General features: G+C 47.4%; 2 protein-coding genes across 2 annotated transcripts; one reads left to right on the forward strand and one right to left on the reverse strand.

Annotated features, from left to right (window-relative positions):
* Positions 1-431: 431 nt before the first annotated feature.
* LOC135809368 (spermatogenesis-associated protein 22-like) lies at positions 432-25,500 on the reverse strand. The gene is made up of 8 exons (XM_065322708.1): positions 25,333-25,500; positions 25,021-25,231; positions 23,104-23,404; positions 20,927-21,062; positions 8,175-8,256; positions 6,061-6,079; positions 2,207-2,247; positions 432-1,270 (listed from the first exon to the last, which is right to left on the reverse strand). The coding sequence occupies exons 1-8, from the start codon at positions 25,349-25,351 to the stop codon at positions 1,120-1,122; spliced, it is 960 nt and encodes a 319-aa protein (XP_065178780.1). The 5' UTR covers positions 25,352-25,500; the 3' UTR covers positions 432-1,119.
* Positions 17,617-19,172, forward strand: LOC135809370 (MOB kinase activator 1A-like). Its single transcript, XM_065322711.1, has one exon. It carries the CDS (start codon positions 17,892-17,894, stop codon positions 18,534-18,536), a length of 645 nt encoding a protein of 214 aa, XP_065178783.1. The 5' UTR covers positions 17,617-17,891; the 3' UTR covers positions 18,537-19,172.
* Positions 25,501-25,685: the final 185 nt, after the last annotated feature.

Consider the following 25,685-nt stretch of genomic DNA (forward strand, 5'->3'; position numbering starts at 1 on the left):
TATTATGTCTGCTAGAAGTGTGTGGTGCGGCATGGGATGGCATAAGTGTATGCCGGGAAGTCCACAGCATGCTTTTGGGGACTCTTTACAGAATGTGGGCACTGGCTGGTTTTTTCAGTTTGCTGGCAATCGGCAGTGCGCTGGCTCACAGCTCCGTGTCGTGCATCTTCGGTACATGCGTGGAAAAGGGGGAGAGGGCGGCACTACATACACCAACTTACTTGCTTATCTCGCCCTTCACATCGCGAGTGCTGTTTTGTCTGGGAAGAGGACGATGCTGTACGTCGGACACCATGCATGGGGCCTGCAATCAGCATAGCAGCACACTCTATATTCAATAACAGGCTAAATCGCCTGGATAGGATGCTTACACCGCACTACCGCAACACATCATTGTACATCATACAGAGACAAACTCGTACGCCACTGAGGAGAGGGACACGTAAGCGTAGGTCTGGGGAAAGTGAGAATGCCTGATGGATTGGTGGATGAACATTGATTGATAGCGGTATGGCATGATACATGGTGAAGACAACTGCTCAAGTCTCCATGAAATTATCCACAGTGGCTGGTTCTAGTTCCTGACTGAGGGGTTCATGAGCAGAGCACTACATTGTAGTAAGACAGCTCGAGAAACTAAACTCTGCTGTTCAAAAGGAAGTAACATTAGCCATTGCAAAGTAAACTGTACTCCAAGGTACATGTATGCATGGATGGCCACTCAAATTATGGAAAAGGAAGTACTACAAAAAAGTAGTAGGCCTCGATGAAGGGAGAAATGTACTGGAACTTTGGAAGGAGTCTAACATGTGGCCTCCACCAACAGCTCCAGTGTAATTCAAAATACTATTATAATTATAGTATTGCCTAGTTTTTTTCCTATCTAGAAAAATATACGTGTACAAGACACTACAGTTCCCATGGGAACCATGGATGAAACCCAACAGGACATTCACCGCCTAACGTCACTGTGACCAGCAGAAGTGGGATGACAACACTGCCACAGCACAGCGCAGCGTGGCAGACATTGATGTTTGCATGGCACCAGCCAACATCACAATGACTGGTGTGCTCACAACCCAGACTGGATAGGGTGCCGTGCGGCTGTATGGTAGGAGATTATGCTTCATGCTGACACATCAGCATCTCTTTGAAGACATGTTCACTCTTCTGCATGTTTTCCACAATGAGTGCCTCTTCATTCGCCTTCAACGGACGCACTGATGCACATCGGAAAAGATTTAGGGGCTCATGGTAGGTCCCAACACATCTATGCAAACATGCAGACAGACATACATACAGACAGACACATACGGTGCACGTACACATGCAAACGGGGCAAACTTTGGCCATGCATTGAATTGAACAGAATTGTTCAAGAAAACTGCAGTTTAACCAATACCCAATGCCAGGAAAGGAGAGCAGCAGATGAACAGTAATTGTTGCTAACAGTTGCCAACGGCTTTCAAGTAGGTACAGAGTTGGCTACTGAAATCCAACCACTCGCTCAGGAACTGTGACGCGAGTTGCATGGTGGGTGCATGCCTTGAGTTGGATTGACCAGCTGCAGGGTATCAAGGGTGGTTTGATTCAGGCGCAGACAGTGAACCGTTGGTCGGATTTCAATGACCAACTCTGTATATTGTACTAGTGTAAGGCAATGTCAATAAACATGCTGGAAATCGGTATTTATTTCTTGGCTTGTGATGGGAAGTTTCACTTGCTAAAAATGCATGTATTGACAGCAGAAATTCACAAATGTAGAGCCACAACCCCCTCCCTCACCACAATCCTGGATACGCCACTGACTATAGATGTTGACTTTGTTGCATGAATGGGGAACCGATAACATGTAGAGAATGTACGGCATGTCACTTCACTCAGAACACCAGGCTACTGCCAACCAGATTCAACGGTCAATTGCACAATTTAAAAATTCACTGTCTAGTGCCGCGAGAGTGCCCACCACCTCCACCCCTTTGTGATTTAGGAAAGCAATCATGTCCGCATTCCTATCACAATCTATGGGGAGGCACTGTGTCTGGGAGGTGGAGTGCATGAGCGACTCCTCACCTAAGATCATGCAACACTATCACTATACACTAGCAATGCACTGAAGTACGCACAGAGCACTTTATGCGGTCAGCCTGCACTCGAACGACGTACTTTCAAGGCGCAAACGAAAGTCCATGTATCCCACCCTCACCTATAGTTTTGCAGACGACACATCCTTGGTAGGCCCCGATCCTGGACACAAAAGGTCACAAGAAGGTATAATCGTCGAGCGCATAGGCTAGGTATCGCCTGTTTGTAAATACCGACTTTTAACAAATTTAGTGTTTTCTCCTCATACCCCCCCCCCCCCCCCCGCCCTCTCCCCTCCTGAACCCCATAATGAACACACATAATACACTATAACAAGCAGCATTGTGCAGGAGAATGAGTTCTTTATAGCCGAAGTTCATTATAACAGAAATGCACTCGCACTATACAAGCAGCAAGTCATGACTGGCAAGTGGCGCATGACAGTATGAGACTATGACTCTCTCTGTCTATGAGTGCACTTCGTTTATAAGCGGCCATACAAGATTTGGTTCGTTCTAAACGAAAACTGGTCGCTATTAAGGGTCAATTCTGTATGGGTTCAAACAGGGGCATGGACAGCGGTTCGCTATATCACGAAATTTGCTATGCGAGTTTGTTATAAGTGGAGTAAACTGTAATTACGCTTACCATTGCGACGATAATTTTTCACAGTACATTGAACTGAACAGTTACTGAACCCTCCCCAAATACCGTATTTCCGCGCATATAAAGCCATGGCGTTATAGGTGAAACATCGCTGTTTTGGACCAAATTTTTGGAGAAAATAGCCTCGGTTTTAACGCCATGGCGCTAAAAGTGAGAGACGCTTGTAAAGTTCGATCCTTGAACTTTGTTACTTATCTCGAGCACACACACCCAACATGCGAGAGCATTCTATTCTGACTTCACTTCTTGGGAACATAAACAACAAGAACAAAGAAATGCAAATCAATCCAGATTATCAGCACTGGACGGAAGGTGCTAGAAGCAGTAGAAGAAGATAGAAGGATCCAGAACCGGATGTGTACAATACGATGACAAGCTAGACCACATAGGTTGGTTGATCATGAACGCGTGTCATGTGCAGGTAAGCCGTACATGGATGGAGTGTCATGCGATGGCATAGCAAGGCACTAGATGACTGTGCATGATAATTACAAGCAACACATACAACTCATGTGTAGCACATGCAACATCTCCCTCCTTAGAAAAGAAATCGGAGGAATACTCAAAAGAACAAAGCACGATAATATCGAGACAAGAAGAAAAACAGCTGCGACAAACTTGCAAGAAATCGCATGATAACTCTGAGAGAGACGGAGAGACAGTCAAATCTCTTCAATGAGGCGACTGGGGGCATGTCGGGCACGCTGCGGCCGGCCGGGTGCTGGAGGACTATTGGGAATCTCAACAGACTCCGGTGGGCTAACGGGCAGGAAACGCAGCTGATGCCGGTTGCGACGGATCGTGCCGCTGGGTACTGCAATCAGCAGAGACCGATCAGATAGCGCTGACTTAACAGTCCCTTCTCTCTGCTGATCTGCAATCCACACGCTATCACCTGGTTGCAGGGGCTGGAGAGGCTTGGTCCGGTGACGTTTATCAAAGTTGTCCTTTGACTGTGCTCGGCGATGTTGCTCCCACTCCCTCAGCTTCTCACCTGCAGGGAGTGTCGGCAGGAGAGTGGAGGGTTCCACCGGTAGCGTACCACGCAGGCTGCGGCACATCAGTAACTGTGATGGCGAGAACCCGCTCTGAAGTGGCGTACTACGGTAGGTGAGGAGAGCCAGTTGGAAGTCGTCCGACTTCGCTAGAAGCTGCTTGATAGTGTGCACTGCACGCTCTGCTTCCCCATTGTTTTGCGGGTGATGCGGAGAGCTCGTCACGTGATCAAAGTTCCATTGACAGCTTAACCGGGCGAACTCATCACTTGCATACTGCGGCCCATTGTCCGTGACGAGAGTCTCCGGCACACCGTGCCGGGCGAAGATGGCTTTCATAGCGGTGATGACAGAGGCAGACGTGGTGGAACGGAGAGGCAAGGCTTCAACATAGCGCGAGTAGTAGTCGACAACCACCAGGTATGTTGTGTTACCGAATTGACACAGGTCAGAACCAACTCGCTGCCACGGGAGTGAAGGAAACTCAGTCGGTCGGAGAGGTTCAGGAGGTTGGCTACGGTGCTGACAGCATGTGCGACATTGCGTAACAGCAGAAGCGACGTCATTCTTCCAGGACGGCCACCAGACAGATTGGCGGGCCTGCGCCTGGCACTTGACGATACCGTGATGAGCAGACGTGTGCAGCTTGCGGATGACCATATCACGCAGAGATGCAGGCACAACCACCCGTGCACCATAGAAGATACGACCGTTGGCAACAGAGAGATGCTGGCGGGCGGCAAAGTATGGGAGGATGTCAGCAGGGACGTCCTTGCTGTGATCAGGCCAGCCAGACTGAACAAACTTAGCAACGTGCTGCAGGACGCGGTCAGCCTGGGTGGCATCTCGTAGGGCAAGCGAGAATCCAGACGACATGTACTCTTCGCCAGCTGAATCGGCAAGAGAAGCGATCTCGTCGGTCAGAACAGACGAGGTAGAGACGGTGGTAGGTAGTGGTGCTCGAGAGAGAGCATCGGCCACAACGAGATCACGGCCGGGGACATGCTCGGCAGTGACGTCGAAACGAGCCAGTCGAAGTAGCAGACGCTGGCAACGTTGTGGCACTCGATCTAGATCACGGCTGTTTACCAGGGGAACCAAGGGCTTATGGTCAGTATGCACCGTGAATGGCTTGCTACCAACGAGATACTGGGCGAAGTACTCACATCCCCAGACGATGGCTAGACATTCTTTTTCAATCTGCGCATAGTTGCGCTCGGCGTCGCTGAGAGATCGGGAGGCGTACGTGACAGGTTGCCAGCCAGCTGACTGCTGCTGGAGGAGAACAGCTCCCAGACCATAGCCACTGGCATCAACGCGCAGAAGAGTTGGCTTAGAGACGTCGTAGAATGCGAGGCAAGGAGACTGGCTAGCGAGTTGTTTGAGTCGTTGGAAAGCTTCTTCTTGGGGAGCATCCCAACACCAGACCGTGTCAGCGCGGAGGAGCAATCGGAGCGGCTGAGAGACGATGGCCATTTCCGGCAGAAACTTGCTGAGATAATTAAATATACCCAGCACGCGACGTAGCGCAGGGAGATCGGCTGGTGCCTGGAGCTCAGAGATAGCGGCGAGGCGCTGCTGACTGGGGCTGACTCCATCAGCGGAGACGACATGGCCCAAGAACTCAACTGACGATTGGCGAACATGTTCCTTGTCGGGGTTAAGGGCGACACCAACATTGCGCAGGATTGATCGGACCTTCTCCAAGGTAGCATCGTGCTCCTCGACTGTCGCACCAAAGACCAGGATGTCGTCCATGAAGACGCACACCCCTGAAAGGCCATCCAGGTATTGCATTAACTTGCGCTGGAATATTTCTGGCGCCGATGTTATGCCAAACGGAAGTCGACGGAAGTAGTAACGTCCGAATGGCGTGATGAACGTGGTGTGAAAATAACGGCAGAGTATGAACTTCGAGTACTCGTATGGTGCCGTTGCATGTTCATGTCGAGCATCCATATACATTGAATTTTCCCTGAAAATTTCAAATTGAACTCACCTTTAACGCCGGATGCAACTCCCTCCACATTGGATTTTGTTCACTTATAACGCCATGGCTTCATAAGTGAGGGTGGCCTTATACTCGGATATAACGCCATGGCTTTATATGCGCGGAAATACGGTAACAATAAATAATTTTTTAAACTCCTTATTTTACAGTCGACCTCCAGCTAAGACAAGCTTCTCAGCAATAGATTAGTGGAAAATGTGACAATTATACTGCAGGAAACCACAGCTAATATGCTAAAGAAAATGGCTCACACATAAACCATCTCCAGTTTGCACAACAGCAAAATCCAAGTCCAAAACTCACCATTGGCCAAAAGCAGCACCTATCAATCGCAAATACAAGGGGAAAGAGGACAAGTGCATACAGCGCATATTATATTCTCCCATAAAGACACCATTATGCAATAGACATTGTGTGCAACTCAAGCCTCCCGGCCGAAAGCTTGTTGTCTCTTTAAAAACGACATGGTGGTTGGCATAAGTGCCTCTGCCAGACTAATAGGCGATTCACACGACAGGCAAATCCACGTGCACTGGACAATTGCTATGGTATTTCACCTGCGAACAAGAAAAGTGGCTGAAAGCGGCTGAAAAGTGAAAGCGAGCTGGGGGCCCACTTTCACGATAATGGTGACGTGCACGTGTACACTTACACCAAAAAGCGCGAAGCAAAACTTTATATTTTACGCGCCTCTTCTCAACATGATAATTATTGTATGCATGTTTCGAAAATTTGAAATACCCATGGCAACTTCAGGGCTCACAGTAGGCATGCAGGATCGACAAAAGCGTCGTGCGAGGGCGGGTTTGGTGCACGTGAGTCGCGTAACCCCGGGAGAGTACCGATCGTGTACATCCCACGCATCCAAAACAGAACAGAAAAGAGAAAGAACCAGAGTTGTGCTTGTAGCCTGTTCTCGTAGTTTTAGAGCCGATGTTCGCGATATTTTGGAGAAGGCGAAACGCAACCTGTGCTAGTCCCAGTAAATACAACATGCCATGTTCGACCAAAAGCGGATGCTACAATGAGCGATCGTGATGATTCCACAGGTAAGAAAGAAGACAAACAAACGAGTCAGAGCTCGCCAGGCAGGTAACGCCGAGAACATGATGATACCACACGGAGCTGGTGATCGGATGGAGGTGAACGGGACCAGCAAATCCACCGGGCGTTTGTCGAGGGCCACTGAAGACCAGGTTTCCCAGGGTGGCAGTTCCTCCATGATGGCGAAATGCGCTGCCACAAGAACTCCAGCGAGAATGAAAGCAAAGCAACCAACGCCGCGGGCGAACTGAGGAGAGAACACTGAACAATCTGTGCACAATGATTTTCTCTTCGACGGCACGTGTGGCTGTCCTGCTGCATGCATGCGTTTTTCTTGTTGTTTGATCTTCACACATTTTCGCGCAAGCGGTTGCGCGCCGCTGGGACTCGGGGTTACTAAAATCAGTACAGAGCATCTCCCCCTTGGTCGATTTGGACAATCTATGGCTCAAAATTTTCAGGAGACCCTGGCAAAGAAATCTACCGAGACGTTTTTGGATACTCCTTTCGAATGCTGTACTACATCTCACGAGGTTTACGCATATGCTCTGGCATACCCGTGTGAGTAATGAAAATTTGTTTCGGTAAATCTTTTGGAACACCTGTCATCTGTGCCTGGGCCAAGTCCCAGCTTCGTAGAACCTGGCTGAAGTGCTGCTAACTCCTTCAAACACCCCCTACTTCGAGCAAAAATGCGACGAAATGCTGACTGCTGATTGGCCAAGCTGGCATTTTGGAGCACGTGCACCGCCCCCATCTAATCGACGCTTTTCTACGCAACTGTGAGCCCTGAACTTGTGGGTGAATCATTCAAATATGCAAACATGCCTGTCGTAGAGTGCAGTCACTTTTCTCGTGAATCACTCGCTGTAAAACGTGCAAGTGCCTGTCGTGTAAATCGCCTATAAACCTCCCTGCAGGATAAGAGCAAATGCAGCGCACTGAGGGTGAACGTCCTACTTAAAACGTAAACGACATGCACCCTGTAACTGAACAATGCAGTGTGTTGAAGGTTACCGTAGTGACGTGCATTTAAGCGCATGTGCCTATATCCGGGCATAAGCGCACCCTCACCTAAATGCAGCACTATCCCGTGACACACGGACACCACAAAACACCATGTTCACATAGTTTAATGTGCAGTGCGGTATCACACTATCTGCATACTTATGCAAGGTACTGGTACACTAGCAAGTAGCAACTCAAGCGCATGTGCCTATGTGTGAGACAAGACGACGACCCACGGAAAATAGCAAATAACGCAAAAACTCACTCATAAGCGCATGGGCCTTTATGTGCGTCACTACAGTAGCCTGCTTGTGTGCTTTAAAGTTCACTGTAGCGAAGGTATAGGAAGCATCTGGCAAACTTACTTCATAGTGCCAGATGAGTCCTTCAAGAAGAACTCCTGGCCCCCAGTGGCAGCATTTGTGGATATCTGAGAGTTCAACTGGCCTGGAGTGATCAGAACATAGACAAGTACCACATGACACAGAGTGTGAGGAGTGTGTTGTCCTTTGGCGTAGCCATTCTCTTCTCCTCTGCCTGAATATTACAGCAAGTTCGCCTAGCCATGGCGAATATGTGAGGTGGTAGTTATTTGAGAAGAGAGAAATAAAATCAATAGCATAGAGTAGAGTACAAGTATGTTTTATTGTAGCAGCGCGTCTCAGAACGGAATCTGAAGGGGCGATGTGAAGTAGCAGTAAAACGATCAATGGGATATTCATTGAAAGATTGGGGAAACTTTGGATATACTTCGAAGCAGGCATTTGCTATTTTTGGATAGTGTTTATTAGGGGTGAAACGATTACACTTTTCAACTATCAGTTAACCTATCCTTGTATCGATTCGATTATCGATTATGATATCGATTACTGCGTCCTGGAAATTGCCCCGTCAGACCAGCACAAAGCATGCCATGTTGACACATATACATGTACATGTACATGCAGATGAACAGTGTACTCTACACCGTGCAGTGGCACATCACGTGCAGGGCAGACAGTCAGTTTTTTTATTTTAGTTTTTTTTTACTAATAACACAGGGTACAAAAATTGTAGGCCTAGCGCATATATAGCGCCTACTGGAAAACATGTGGATAACAAAAAGAAACGAGGAAAAGGACAAAATACAGTAGTGTGCATGTGTACATGCACTGTCGATCTACGTATAGTCCATCAGCCAGTGGTGCCAAAGTGAGTCCCCTGTTGCACTTACAAATCAAACACCTGGAAGTGGCATCAATCGACAGCAAAAGCATCACTGAATCCGACCTGCCTGCTTTCCCTGGCGAAACTCTTGCACTCCTGTTGCAATACGCATCGGAAGTTCGACAACTTTCTTCTTCTTCGTCAGCCATTACGAGGTTTTCCATCCGCTTTATTAGGACATCCAATGCGTCTTCACTGAAAAACATTGATTATTGTCAACGTTTGGTGTGGTTTTCCGTGGCGATCGAGCTAAATTCGCGAATAAATCGCCGTCAATTATTTGAGCGGAGGTGAGTTTGTTTGGAGCACGTACAGATTCAAATTATATGTGTACATGCTAGGGATTTCCACATTACGTTTTGCATCTTTTTGCATCTTGGTGGTAAAATCACATCGTCCCAGAAAAAACATCTTCCTATTTTTGGGGGGTATTTTCAGCTATTTTAGGCCTTAAAGCATTTAAAATGGGGTCCTTTTGCATCTTTTAATTTTTTTGGAGACAAAACATCATTCCCCGGGAAGATCGAGTTTTGCATCCGCATCTTGCCGTTATTTTTTCGCGTAATGTGGAAAAGCCTAACGAGCATGCGCACGTGACATATTTTCGATTTGGGGATCACGTGGGTACATGTGTATCGCGGCCATGTTGTTGCCATAGCAACGGATGCACTTTCAAACGCATCTTGGCTGAATTTTAGCATCTTTTAAATTTTTTTTGGAGACTGCCCCAAATGGCAAAAAACATCATTCCCCTAAAATATCGAGTTTTGCATCCGCATCTTGCCGTTATTTTTCGCGTAATGTGGAAAAGCCTAGTACATGTACATGCGCACCAGGAAGAAGATGAAGATGCTTGCCATTTTCAAATACCTACAGTCAATTGTACACTACAATTGTTGTAGTAACTTGTTTTCCTTCGGTTGCAACTGCAATGTACGAGTGTGGAGTACTGAATCTCAATGTTGCAACTAGATAGTAGTACAATTGTGACTGTACTACTACCTGGTTGCAACAAGCTCGAAGCAACCTTGCCTTTATTGCAACTGTTTGCTGTCAGCATCCAGAGCTATGGCGCTTGCTAGTTGGTCGTAATGGAGAAGAGAACTACAAGGCAGTCACTCGAACCTACAAACTTGGACGTTTGCTTGTTCTGCCAGAGGAAGTATAAAAGAAAGAAAAATAAGTGCGAGAATCTAAAGCAGTGCCAAACCCCGGAGGCGGGAACCAAGATATACGAAGCTGCACTGATCAAAGAAGACCAGCGTGTGTTACTTGAAGTTCAGGATGGCTCCAGGGACTGTATAGCTGCAGAGTTTCTGTATCACTTCACCTGCTATAGAGACTTCGTAACTCTACCCGCACTAAGGACACACGGAAGACCATCTACCAGCAAGCCTTTGACAGCATAGTCCTGAAAGTGGAAGATGGACTTGCTGATAAAACCCAACTGTGTGCCATGGACATGGGTGACCTGACCAAATCGTACAATGAAAAGCTAGAGGAGCTGAGTGGCCAACCGCACCACTATCGTACGTCGTTATTAAAGGACCGGTTGCAAAACCACTTCAACGATGGTGTAATGTCCGTGCGGTCTTCCGTTACGGAGTGCGAGTCCCTGGTTGCACGAGACCTTAATGAAAGTGTGATATGCAGGGTGCTGGGGGAAAGTGTGTCTGCGTCCAAGCACAGAGCTGCAGACGAGAGCAGCGATGGGTCCGGTGAGGATATATTTATACCTTCTGATAGCCACACCCAGGAGCCCGCCGCGGGAGACTTGTTTCACGTGGCTATGAAACTCCGCCGTGACATAGAACATGCCTGCAAGCATCTCCCCAGTGTGCCAGATATATCACAGTGTACACCCACCAAGTCCATGACCTGGATCCCTGATTCAGTGTTTAACTTCCTGATGTGGACAATTGCTGGCCCTCAAGCTTGCAACGATGGTGAGAGTAGCTTAGGTGACCGAATGGATGCCGCTGATGACAGAGCAAGGTCAAAGGTCATGGCTATTGCACAGGACATCGTATTTGCTGTGTCGCACGGTCGCGTTGTCCCACCCAAGCAGCTGGCACTGTCGATGGCAACCAGGCACTTAACACGCAGTGCACGGTTAGTGTCAATGCTAAATCGATTTGGTCATGGTGTTTCGGACATCAAATTGCATGAGATCGAGACTGGCATTGCTGAACGCACACTAGCTGAGGATGTTCCGCTCTCAAGCAACATCAAGGCAGGGAACGGCACCGTATTCTTCTACTGGGATAACAACGACCTGGTGGAGGAGATCCTGACTGGTACGAGCACCACCCACTGCACCAACGGCATCGTCATACAGCACCCCACTGCAAGTTATGTCCCTGACACAGCACAGCCACAGCTTGTACCTGCTGTGGGCAGCAGTAAGAAGAAGAAGAAGAGGCCAGCCCGTTCTCTTTCTGTGGTACAGCAAGAGCTCCCACAGTATATCATCGGAACGAGACCTGAACCACACACCGTCACTACCACTGCTAACACGCCAACTAGAAGCCAGGAGTGGTTGAGCGGTGAGGATTTTCTTTGGTTCCTGCTTCGCAGCGCAGAGAGCACCAGCAGATTTGGCCGACCCAGTGATGAGCCACAGACGATCCCGTGTGGTCCAAGTTTAATGCAGACATCTACAGCAAGAACAAACCGGGGCAGCCGTCGAATATTGGGTATCTGCCGGTAATCCCGGCTCCTCCAACAGAGCATTCCACGATACTGGAGGTGCTCCGTCGCTCTGTGGCACTAACTCGGAGATTGGAGCAGCAGCACTGCATAATAACCGGTGATCAAGCAATATATGCGAAGGCACTGGAAGTGCTTTCAAAGCACAAGGGCGAGTTCAGTGAAGTAGTGTTGCATACTTCGGACACCCAACAGTAGACTATGTTCAATACTAGCTCATCGTAATCCTTCTGAAGGTATGTATTCGTATGCTCAATTAATTAGAACAACGAAAGAGATGTGTAATGGAACAACACTCTACAAGTAGATGAACAACAATTATTGTACTTTTGAATTATTCGAATCCAGACACACGTGTACGGAAACTGCAATGGTTTACACCGAAAATCTTAGCGATTTCCAAGATTTGTCCCATAATTCACAAAAATTTCAAAGTTCATTCCTGAAACGCGCATGGCACTGATTGGAGATTGGGTTTAGATCACAACAATGGCCGTCGATGAAATGCCAAAAAAAGGTCACTGTGTCGGCTTCCCCTGCAGAGCGTGCAAGTCCTTTACTCTTTTTATTTGCAGATTCGGTTTCCAGGGTACCTAAACTTCCCATTGAGGCCCAAATCAGGTGTTCGATTTCTAAGTGCAACAGGGTGCTTGAATTTGACGACTTCTGGGTTCTTGGCTGATGGACTACGTACGTAACATTACCGGATCCTCCTTTTTTTTTTAGAATCGAGTAATCGAAACAGACACCATACTGTAAAAGCCATTATTCTAACGAGGCGCATATATAACGATTTCCCAAAATTGACTAGTTTACGTGTGCCAAAGGCAACGATTCTCAAAGCTAAATAGGACAGTATATGTATCGATTTCTGTAAGTTAGCACTTCGTTATAATGATATACTGTACGTGTATATGGCTTTTACAGTAATCGAAATCGCTTCGTTGTAATGATCGATTAGACGGATAACCGATATAATCGTTTCAGCCCTACAATTGTAGTGTTTATTTAGCCACTCTACCGGTATATGGTCTGACAAAAATACAAATAGAACTCGGATGTTCAGCCAAAGTAATCATGGGTTAAAAGAAAGGACAAAGTTAGTCATAACTCGTTACATGTGCTTTCTTTTACAGTCAGACCTCGCTTAACCGCACACATCTGTTTTCCACAAAAATATCCGGATAGGCGAGGGAACCGGATAACTGAACACACACACTGTATATGCATGTGGCATGTCATATGCAGTGACATCGTACATACATGTAGACGGGTCCTATGCAGTACAACTAGCGTGCACAGTATGTAAAACAAGCGAGAAAAATGACAAGTGCATGCAACTGAGTGCTGTCCACATGCACCCAGCAGGTCAAGGACCTCATTTGCCTGTACAACTCTCTGATTCTAGCTTCTGCAAGCCACATGCAACCGGATACGACGAAGCTTTTTGTACACATTTTACCCAGTTTGTACACAAAATCATGCACCGGTATGCGGATCGCGAGGTCCGGTTATGTTGTATACATAACATATGCTGCACATCGGTAACCAGCGATTTTCTTCCGGATGGCGAGGGATCCGGATAAACGAGGACCGGATAAGCGAGGTCTGACTGTAATCCATAAATACAAATTAAAATTTCACCAGTTGTAGTCTTCGGGGTGCTGAGTCGAATGGTCTTGGTCCGAGGAAGCTGAGACGCTCCCTTCCTACTTGAATCCCAATCGAACTCGCGCACTTCCACCGAAACTGGGTGACTGCGCCCTACTAGATGGGGATTTGTATGCAAAATGTCACTAAAAGCGCCATTTCGTTCTTATAAAAGCACGGATGACCGCGATTGGCCCATATGTTGTAGTCTTTTGGACGCTGAGTCGACTGGTTTTGGTCCGAAAAGGCTGCGATGCAGCGTTCCTCCTTTATTCCCAATCGAACATGGTTGAAGAAGCGGTCACGTGGTCCTGGGTGCCCAAATCACCTGGTCACCGTGCCTGCAGGGTACAACTTACTAGCCTGTTTGACCTTATTTGGGTGCACTCCTGTCACTCGAGTTGAACTCGAGTTGAACCTTGGTGTGAAATTTGTCGCCTGCTGGCGTGGTGATTTGGGCACCCAGGAGCACGTGACCGCTTGTTCAACCATGTTCGATTGGGAATAAAGGAGGAACGCTGCATCGCAGCCTTTTCGGACCAAAACCAGTCGACTCAGCGTCCAAAAGACTACAACATATGGGCCAATCGCGGTCATCCGTGCTCTTATAAGAACGAAATGGCGCTTTTAGTGACATTTTGCATACAAATCCCCATCTAGTAGGGCGCAGTCACCCAGTTTCGGTGGAAGTGCGCGAGTTCGATTGGGATTCAAGTAGGAAGGGAGCGTCTCAGCTTTCTCGGACCAAGACCATTCGACTCAGCACCCCGAAGACTACAACTGGTGAAATTTTGATTTTTGCCTTAGAGGGGAAGTTAAGGCAAAAATTAAAATTTCACCAGTTGTAGTCTTCGGGGTGCTGAGTCGAATGATCGTGGTCCGAGGAAGCTGAGACGCTCCCTTCCTACTTGAATCCCAATCGAACTCGCGTACTTCCACCGAAACTGGGTGACTGCGCACTACTAGATGGGGATTTGTATGCAAAATGTCACTAAAAGCGCCATTTCGTTCTTATAAAAGCACGGATGACCGCGATTGGCCCATATGTTGTAGTCTTTTGGACGCTGAGTCGACTGGTTTTGGTCCGAAAAGGCTGCGATGCGGCGTTCCTCCTTTATTCCCAATCGAACATGGTTGAAGAAGCGGTCACGTGCTCCTGCGTACACCAGTCACCTGGTCACCGTGCCTGCAGGGTACAACTGACTAGCCTGTTTGACCTTTTTTGGGTGCAGTCCAGTCACTCGAGTTGAACTCGAGTTGAACCTTGGTGTGAAAGTTGTCACCTGATGCGTGAGCAGAAATACAGCTGATGATGGCTCTGCGCTTGCTGCTGCAGTGTTGACTTTTCATGTTTTCCTGACATGGCCATCATCGTCATCACTCTCCCCATCACTACCACGGTCAACATGGCGATGAAACATTGTGTGCTGTGGCTCACTACAACAGCGGACATTAGCTACCATCCTGTGGATTTCCTGACTATCAGCTAGAATAGCGGAGCAGTTCGGTGGCACAGTCACTTGGAAATTGGCCAAAATGATGCCGGGAGGTGGGGGGATTGACGGGCTTGTAGAAGGCACAGGTGAATGCAGGCATGAGATCCGTTATACTTAGCTGATGGTTAGGCCTCACCAGTCACGTGACTGCATTGACACTGACAAATAGTTCCAAGGGAGCTGAACACTGTACAGTCAAGCGGCTGCAACAAGTAGTCCTGTCATGTTGCTGTAACTGAGCAGGAAGATGCCGTACACGACTAAGCAGAGATGACAGTGAAGCAACCTTTGACCCAAAGCATGGTTGTTGAGAAGTTGAATGGAACTGGATAGATGACAACAACCAGCTTCACAACAGATAAGGCGAATACTCTTGCCAGAAGCTTTCGCCATCATGATCTCGCCAGCAGAATGCCTTCAATGAAGTCGCTGGATCGAGCGGTGTCATGGTGCTATATGATCAACCATTTGCCAAGAGCCAACTGCCGTCTAGCCTCTGCTAGTAACCTTCAAGGAACATGAGACACCAACGCCAGTGAGGCCTTGCCTGAAGGTCCGGTTTCTGAACAAGTGGACAATGTCTCATTCGGCCCATGATGTTCTGGCATGTTCTGGCATTGCCATTTTTGACATCAATGTCTAATCTGAGTAGTGCGAAACTGTATCTGCCTACGTAGAGTTGAATGGTCTGCTGACTATGCCTGCTAACGGCTAAGTGAAGCTACTGTCCTCAGTTTGAAGCTATCCACCATCAACGAAGGAGTGTGTTGGCATGTCAGGAGTTATCTGACATCAAAGTAGAGGAGCTCAAAGGAGCGAAACAGAGGCGTAAACAATTATCTGTCAACGGAAGTGTCCTTGCTGTGCTGGTGTGCTTATGCTTCGTGCATTGGTTCGGCTAAGAGCGCATGGTGGTGACGGGTGGAAGACGTAGTAAAAATGTTCTGAGAAAATAAACAACACTAACCCTAAAGCTAAAGCAAGGTTAAGCTGCCCAAAGGAAAGGGGCATAGCATAAATGCAATAGTAAGTAAGCACCAGCAACATGTTTCTTCATGATAGAAACTCAGATTAGACATAGGGAGAGAGAGAGAGAGAGAGAGAGAGAGAGAGAGAGAGAGAGAGAGAGAGAGAGAGAGAGAGAGAGAGAGAGTAGCGCGCGTGCACCGGAGCTTACTTACCAGTATGATAGTGTTCACCGCTCACGGCTACCAGCTACCGAGTATGTGCATGCTGTTGAACCGGGTTCAATCGAGAATCCATGCTGTGGCGTGCCACAATGTGTGTGTGAGATTAGCAGTGTGAGGCTGGTTACCAGAGGTTCCACTGGACTCGTCATTGCAGATTGCCACAATGTGGGTATGAAACATGGGCGCAGGCTTTGGACAGTCACGTGGACGAAGTGTATTATTAGAGCGATGCTCACACACTGACACTCCTAGTCCTACAGACAGTATCACTCATCTACAGGAAGTTAGTTTCTTGCTTGAGGTAGATGAAAGCTGTCGCTGTGCTGCAAGCTGAGTTAGTTACTGCAACATGCCTCACAGTCATATCCGCTGTCATCATGGTCATGGGAGCGAATGACATCGTACCATGGTGTACAAATATTAATTACAGTAGCGATTCAGTGGTTGGCTTTGTTGTTCAAGGACAATTGCGGCTATTACGATGCGCTTCCAGCTGACTTTTCCCTGACGCACTTGCTTCCCTTGAAGGCTTCTGTCCGCAAAGGATGAGAAGTTAGTGCAACCACAAACAGTGGCTGTGAAGCCAGAAATCAGTTTAGGCGACTGACAATCAGAAGTGACTGCTGCTGTAGCTGCTATGGCTGAATCAGTCGAATCGAGCAATCTGAACGAAGCCATCACAAACTGAGGGAAAAACGCAGAAACTAATACTTGAAAGAAGAACTGAGCTCAGTGACAGCTGCTACGAAAGTGAGTCAATGTGATAGCGTTGATACCAGAACAGAAGCATACAGGACAGAAGAGTGGGAACAACTAGCACCGTTCCTGACTCACGTGTCAGTACAACATTCACACCCGGTCTCCCACCAACGACTATTCTTTGTTCTGCTCATACCCGCGTACTCGGGTCGTCTTGGTCCTGGAGCGTACGCGTAGATCTACGAGCTCCAACTCCTTACTTTGACTCCAGTTTTGCATACCGTCACCATGGTCACAGAAGTCGAGAAGACAGAGCTACGCCTGGAAAACAACTTCCTGTTGCCGAAACAAATGGTAGCTACTGTACAGGATCCAGGAGAGCCGAAACTCTCGAACGATAATATTATCGTAATCATACTACACTGTATAGCAATGCCACTTGCCTCTTCAAAGATCAACGGCTGGCTTCAGTGCAGTGGCGGTGGACAGAAAATACCAAGTAGTCCATAACACCAGGTGTTGCGGACTCCGAAACTCGAAATAACTTTGCAAGAGAGAAAAATTCAAACCATCTCCAGACTCCACCTCCGGAGCTCCACGATCATGCCGAACATGCTCAGCTACTTTTTTTGTAGGTGCTCGCGTCCTGCACTCAGTCTCACTGGCATGGTACAGTGCATGCAGGCATATGCAGTGCAAGTGTAGTGCTGGTGATAATAGTGGAAGACCAAAAGAAAAATGGTAAAAAATAAGAGACGCGGGACAATCAGGCCAGAGTTTGTGTACACACGCGAAACCGCGAGTGCGATGGGATTTCGTGCATTTGCCAGTGCAGTTGCCACCATGCTTGCACGGCCCGGGCCGGTCGGGGTTATGTACTCTAGTACTCTACGCGTGTATCTGTGTACGTGAGAGTTCAGTGCAGAAAAAAGCGACTCTCGCGCGACCTTGCGATGTTATCAGGTTCTCTTGTATCTTGCATGCATCTTGTTTGTGGCTTTCATTTTGTGATTCACTGGCTGTTTCGGAGGCATTTTCGTGGAACCGGATAGTGGTGTGCTGTGCTGTGTCCTAATACCTGACTCAGGTAGTCCGCAACGTCCAGTTACTGTCATTCTCTTCGCCTGGCATCATGAGTATCTTCACTGGTAAGGACAGCAAAACATTCAGGCCAAAGAAAAATATTCCCGAGGGAACTCACCAGTATGAGTTGATGCAGCATGCGGCGGCAACGCTGGGAAGTGGCAACCTGAGGGAGGCCGTTGCACTGCCCGATGGCGAAGATGTAAATGAGTGGGTAGCTGTAAATACCGTGGATTTTTTCAACCAGATCAACATGTTGTATGGCACCATTGCTGAACACTGCACTCCAGAGAGCTGCCCAGTGATGTCAGCAGGTCCTAGGTATGAATACCACTGGGCTGATGGGCAGAATGTGAAAAAGCCAGTGAAGTGCTCTGCACCAAAGTACATGGACTATCTCATGAGTTGGATCCAGGAGCAGCTGGATGATGAGAGCATCTTCCCATCCAAGGTCGGTGTTGCGTTCCCAAAGAGCTTCATGAACGTCGCCAAGACAATCTTCAAGCGGCTGTTTCGTGTGTATGGTCACATTTACCACCAGCACTTTCAGTCAGTGATCAGTCTTGGTGAGGAGGCACATCTCAATACGTCTTTCAAGCATTACATCCTCTTCGTGCAGGAGTTCAACTTGATCGACAAGCGTGAGCTCCAGCCACTGGCCGAGCTGATTGAGAAGCTTACAGGCAAGAACTAACAATGTGTGCGTATATATGTGTGAGTGTGTGTGTGTGTGTGTATGTGTGTGTATGTGTGAGTATTTGTGAGAGTATTTGTGAGAGTATGTGTGAGTATTTGTGAGAGTATATGTGTGTGTGTATGCGTGAGTATTTGTGGAGTATTTTTGCGAGCGTGGGCGTGCTTGCAGGCACAAGCAGAAGACTACATGTGTATGTGTGGGTGTCGGGTGATTGCAGGTCGGAGCCTGTGTGTGTACAGGTCTGCCCGTGTGCCTGTATGTGCATGCAAATTGTGTGGACTTATGCTGTGCTGGCGTCAACTCATTTGCCACTGGTCGGGATTCCCCTCTTTAGCTACACTGATCACTGGCGAATACAATCTCGTTTTCTACCGTGTAACTGTTACTTTATCGGTCAACTTTGAGACCACGAATTCCTTCGTTTCGACTTAATTTATTCGCTGATCTTTAGAAACCTATGAATGTTTCTTTGCTTTTATCACAGTGCTTTCTGAATTTTAAGCTTTGGTAATTTTAAGCCTGGCACGTTGAGGTCTGATTCTGCCAGGTATCATTGCTGCTTGAATGCATCTCCAAGCGCGGGGAAATGCTATGTTCATTGCAGATTTTGAAAATCATTGAAAGCGAAAAATACATGTCCAGGTAGATATATGAAAGGGAGAGGGTCATATTGAAATCTGTTGTCATTTAAGTTTCATGCCGATCGAATCATCTATGTGAAAAGCTCTGCGTTCTGCGAATTTGAGCACCTAAACGTACACACCTGCTGCGTCTAGCGGTTTGTTTACGCTACACGGCAAAGCGAGTATGAGCTGAATCCCACTCAGAGCAGCCAGTGAGTTCGAAGGCATCCACTCTTGGTAATTGAAACATGAGAATTATCAGGTTGGGGCACCTGACCCTCTGCTTCTGATCACTTAGACCGTTGGTTCCGTATCTGCTAAATTAGCCCTAAAACCCTTCATTGTGGCTCAATTTGTTTGAAAAGGGTTTGCTCCCCACACTGGAACTCCGCTATTCCGCCGACTTGACTTGACACTTGACTCACTCACGACTACCATCCAGAGAACACAAGAAGCCCATCGAACCTTCGACTCGGCAAACCTGGAAGAAAGCACCACTCCCTGCTCAATACACAGTGTTTCGGGGTGGATGGCAGTCGTGAGTCAGTCAAGTCGGCGGAATGGCGCGAGCTCCAGTGTGGGGAGCAAACCCTTTTCAAACAAATCATCGCCGAAGTCGCAATCACTATTAAATTTTCGTTTTGTGGTTCAATTTGATTCAAGTAAAGGGCAAAATGTTCATAGTAGACCCCTTGATGATATGGGAAGTGAAAAATGCCAGGTATGATGGTTCTTGTGCAGTTAGAGACCAATATCTGATGAAAATCGCAAAAATTAACTAACATTTTGATTTATGACGAACTGTCCACCAACGTATCCAGATCTTGTACAGTCAGTGAGTGCGACAAAATGGCACAAAACTGAGACAAATGATAGTGACCTCCTTGTAGTCCATATACTGGTACACAAGCCAAGGTGCCGAAAATTACAGCGACGAAAGGTAGCGTGCTGCTTTATACCGGTCTGAATCCACTCTAGGGAAGGCAGCCTTTCAGCACATTCCTTTTACGACTTTCTCAGCACTTACGGTGTAATACTGTGCCTTAGTATTGGGTCAAATGCCATGAAAAATAATGGGCCCTAAAGTCTGTAAACTGGCTGAACTTCGCCTTTACTTTTGAAGTACTTTCTACATGTAAGACCTGGGGATGCTCCAGAGTCATTGAAATCAGGAAAGATGTTCACCTGAACCATTGAAAAGACTTCTATTTTTCAGTGCACATGTGGTGTTTTGAATCCAACAGTTTCGCCAGTCACTGGTGACTTCTGGGCTTTGGGACTAGCCCTCTTGCCTCAAGGAATCTTTCTATCGACAGATGTTTCTGTGTTTCCAAGGCAAACGGCAATAGGTGCATTGCCTATCACCTGGGTGTGTGTATGAAGTAGAACAGTGTAGCCCCGTGCCCCTACAATACCATATTATACATGTACACACAAATGGCCGGGCCGCCGTGTTGGAGTAGTTGACAAGCTCTAAATCCGACTCAATGCCTTCCTACAGGGACTACTATAAGCTGGTGTGATCCTGATTCGATTCTGGACTCACACTTATTCAATTTACATAGAACAGTTGTATGGAATGTTCTGAACGAAGGCCATCTGATGACCACCTGGGAGCTCACTGCAGCCTTTCGTGGTTCTAGCTTCACTCTTGCACAGTACATAATAACTGCATGAGCTACAGCAGTATGTCTACAGCACACTAGGATGGGACAAGTGGGCCTAATGCAGCACGTCCACTCCGTTTCCTTCCTCTGCACTTACCATAGACTTCAGCCACAAAAGGAATTGTGTCCTTGTGCTTGCTCCAGTCTTGTACGCTCTGAATGTTACCTGACATGTAGCGGGGCAGACCAGCCTTGTGAGACCGAGAACTCTTCCACTTGTTCTCAGAACTACCCTAAATACATTGATTGTATCAGAGACATGTACAGACATAAACGACAAATTTTCTGTGAAAATGCTCTTGCTAATCATGCTACATCACTTGGTCCCACCATCTTCTTTCCATACTCCAGCTGTCAGTACATGCGTAATTAAAGGGAAAGTTAAGGCAAAAATTAAAATTTCACCAGTTGTAGTTTTTTCGGGGTGCTGAGTCGAATGGTCTTGGTCCGAGAAAGCTGAGACGCTCCCTTCCTACTTGAATCCCAATCGAACTCGCGCACTTCCACCGAAAATGGGTGACAGCGCCCTACTAGATGGGGATTTGTATGCAAAATGTCACTAAAAGCGCCATTTCGTTCATATAAAAGCACGGATGACCGCGATTGGCCCATATGTTGTAGTCTTTTGGACGCTGAATCGACTGGTTTTGGTCCGAAAAGGCTGCGATGCAGCGTTCCTCCTTTATTCCCAATCGAACATGGTTGAACAAGTGGTCACGTGCTCCTGGGTGCCCAAATCACCTGGTCACACCGCCAGCAGGCGACAACTTTCACACCAAGGTTCAACTCGAGTTCAACTCGAGTGACAGGACTGCACCCAAATAAGGTCAAACAGGCTAGTAAGTTGTACCCTGCAGGCACGGTGACCAGCTGACTGGTGTACGCAGGAGCACGTGACCGCTTGTTCAACCATGTTCGATTGGGAATAAAGGAGGAACGCTGCATCGCAGCCTTTTCGGACCAAAACCAGTCGACTCAGCGTCCAAAAGACTACAACATATGGGCCAATCGTGGTCATCCGTGCTTTTATAAGAACGAAACGGCGCTTCTAGTGACATTTTGCATACAAATCCCCATCTAGTAGGGCGCAGTCACCCAGTTTCGGTGGAAGTGCGCGAGTTCGATTGGGATTCAAGTAGGAAGGGAGCGTCTCAGCTTTCTCGGACCACGACCATTCGACTCAGCACCCCGAAGACTACAACTGGTGAAATTTTAATTTTTGCCTTAACTTCCCCTTTAACAATCAGAAGATGATAATATTAAAGGTGAAAAGGCTAAAGCCACTGCTGCACCAATGAGTTTGGAAGAGGTCCTGACTATTGCAATCAGTGTGACTGGGGCATGCCAGTCTATACTGATGATAATGATAGGCACTAGGGCACAATGGCACACAGCAAAATTGTCTGCCAACTGGTAGAGTTTCTCTTCAGGTTGAGCCCCTCGCCATGTCTCCTGTACAGCCATATTGTCTGTCGGTGTAAACTTACTTCAAAGCTATCGTAAAAGCCCGTAATGAGGCCCTGGGTGAAAACATTAGTGAAGGTCCAGAACATGGGCGCTAATGTGGCCCCGGACGTTATTTTGGACAAACGAGATCAGACTGATTTTCACATCAACATGCCATCCTACGTACAGGGTTAGCACAGTGTACTGTACACTACACTACCGTATCGGACATGCAAGTGGAGCTGTGCATGCGCTTTCGCCCATGGGCGTTCACACGGACGTGGGCTAGAAAATGGAACAAGAGTGTTGACACCTGGCACCTGGGCGTGTACACGGGCAGTGGGCGTTAATACGGGCTTTTACAGAATCACTGATGTACAGAATGCCACTGAGTAGCCCATGAAATACTAGTATGGATAGTTTAGGGGTGTCATCGGGTAGGCAACAGTGAATGTAAGAAGTGCGGCTACGTGCATCTTACTGTACAGTTTTCTATGTGTGCACACTCACTGTATACGAAGTCATTGTGGCCATCCCGCTCATGCAATGCTTTGTACCAGTGTACTCATGCTATGTCAAGAAGTACCCGATAATGTACCCGTGCCGCCCAGATAGAAATTCTCGAAATTGCTACCCGATCACATCCCTAACCATTGCACCCCAGATGGATGTGTCCTCGAGTACAGCACTACGGTTGTGTGCAACTATGACACGCGTACACGGGGCTGCAGTTTGCCAGGAACTATATCAGTAACCAAGGCCAATATCATGTTCCATTTGCCGCTACAATCATGTATGTATTGTGCTAGTATCCACGTAGTGTCTTACCTGGTTCAGCTTAGTTCCAGACTGCTTTGTGTGATTCTGGGTCGACATTGCAAGGTCAGGTGGTGTGTTGACTTGGTGTGATGAAACTAGGAATGACTGGTGTCCTTGATGTTGCTGCTGCTGCCTGTTTGGTGCGATGGCAAAGTTCTGCTGATAAGAAACCCGTTCGTGTGCGTCACCTGCTCCGATCACTCGAGCCTCTCTCTTGAGTGTAGGTGTGCCACTGACGCCATGTGGCTGTGCCAGTGACCTTGACCCTTGGTTCTGGCGATTTGACTGTGACCAAGCACTTGTCTGTGTCCTGCCACGATCCAGCATTGTGACATACAGATGGGAGACAAAGTGCTACCGTATGTGAACGGTTTTATCATTCCTCCTCACCAGTAGTAGACTAGTTTAATTTATACTACACTGTATCACTTGCTATTCCTATAGAACTATATGAAGGCTTCTGTGCCAGAATATCCTTACACTCCTCTTTCTATTTATTACATCCTCATTTGTTTTGGGGCCGAGTCAGTTCTCTTTTAGAAGTACTCAGTACGCCCGGTTGAGTAAACCGAAGTAAAAAATACAATGCTGCTCAATGAAATCCAGTCGAATCACTCAAGTACACGCTGGGCGTTGCGTAGCCATAGACCTGCGAACACTGGGCTGCGAATGGTACTAGGCGCAAACTTGACTCACGCGACTGGATTTCATTGAGGAGCAGCACTGTATATACCGGTACATGTAACATGCTACAACAAAAAGAAGAAGATGAAGACTTCGCTGAAACTCGGAGTTACAGCGCACTAGTCATCCTCTTCTTCTTGTTCCAGTCACGGGTAAGTGGCTCTTCCCTGGGACATCAAGCACTCTATTGGACTGCCTGGAACCTTTCTGTTTTTATACCAAGATATTACACCATGCCATGGGGAAGAGATAGTGCGGTACCAGTAGTGGCGTGCACACAGTTCCATTGGCACCACTTCACTGCTTTGCTCTTCCCCTCTCGTCCGTACCTCTTGAAATTTTGTACTTTGCACTGTTGACGCAACGAACTGAAAAATTAAAAACCCAAAACCAACCCAAAATCAAATTACTGCCTTCTACACCCAGCTTGCAGGTGTGAAAGACTAAGGTGCGTTCTTATATTCTCTAGCTTCTCGGAGAAGAAGAAAAGAGAAGTCGAAGAAACTGGTATAATTCAAGAACGGGTCTCCAAGAATTCGGAGATATTTTGCACATGTCAAGCAATATGAAGCACGAAAGGGGCCGGAATCTTGAGTGCCACGAATGTAGTATACACTGCGCGTATGCGAAAAGGGAAATGCGTACACTTATGATCAGCACGTGGCTTTTAGCTGTAGATCGCATGCGCTGATCCCAAACCGCGGGAATCTCGAAGTTTCAACCACCTCTGAAGCTTGGAGAGCCTCCTAAAACTCGGAGAGGATAAAGAACAGCTCTCGAACTTTTCGGGGAATCTCCAACTTTTCCGAGAGGATTTAGGAATGCACCATAACACTTGATATTGAGTACAGCTAGTGTACTAGTAATGGGGACGGGGAGAAGAGGGGAGGGAGGAGAGTACTTAAAATGCAAGCCTGACCAGCACAGCTCTTGCAGCACCTACTACTCCTTTGTTGCCTTTGTATTTTGTCTTTGTCTCTTTCATTACCCCCATTATTTTGTAGGGATGTGCACATAGTATTACAACACACACACACACACACACACACACACACACACACACACACACACACACACACACACACACACACACACACACACACACAATAGTTCATGATGATAATAGCGCACCGAGTCTGTCGTGATATCCTTACCAACAAGGGTGCATAACAACCAGCCATGCAACAGTGACTGTCCTTGATCTCGCTACCAACCAATGCAACAAATCCAATGAGACTTTACCTGGCAATGTTGGTAGGTCCTGGCTTTGGTTGCGGAAGAAACCCAGGACTGCCAGTACTCTTCATTGCGGGGGATTGGCTTCCTCCATGACCTATCCTCGCATCACCCTCTCCCATTAGGGGTGGTTTGAATGATGTTGGCTGCGTCATCAGCGGCTGGCGAGGCCTCTTCCTCTGTCCAAACACATTGCTGAGTACCTGCTGATGGGAGTCTGCCCCAGATTCGTGTAGCCAATTATGAAGAAGCGAGATAGGTGATATCGCATTAAGCAAACAGTGATCACTTCTTCTCCATATGCCCAATACTACCCACCTTTCTTCGACGAATACATGGCACAATATTGATGGGTTCGAGGCAGCAAGCTCTTTAGTTTAGGCTTAGCTATTGCAATTCTTTCCAAACAATAGTTGACTAAAGAAGATGAACGGAAGTGCCAATAGTGGCAATACTGGTAATTTTACTTCGGCCAAGTAGCATCGATAATCTAAAAAGACTTCCAACAGGTTCCATTTCGGCACGCAGCGCATAAGTGCAAGAGTACACGAGTACATAACCATGTACAGTCAACTACTTCGTTTATAACGACATTCGGCGGGGCATCAAAAAAGTGTCCTTATTCGCGAAGTGTCGTTATACCCGAAGTCTCATTATAATTATTACATGTA

This window comes from Sycon ciliatum, chromosome 2 (genome assembly GCF_964019385.1).
Source record: "Sycon ciliatum chromosome 2, ocSycCili1.1, whole genome shotgun sequence".
In the NCBI taxonomy this organism is placed as follows: domain Eukaryota; kingdom Metazoa; phylum Porifera; class Calcarea; order Leucosolenida; family Sycettidae; genus Sycon; species Sycon ciliatum.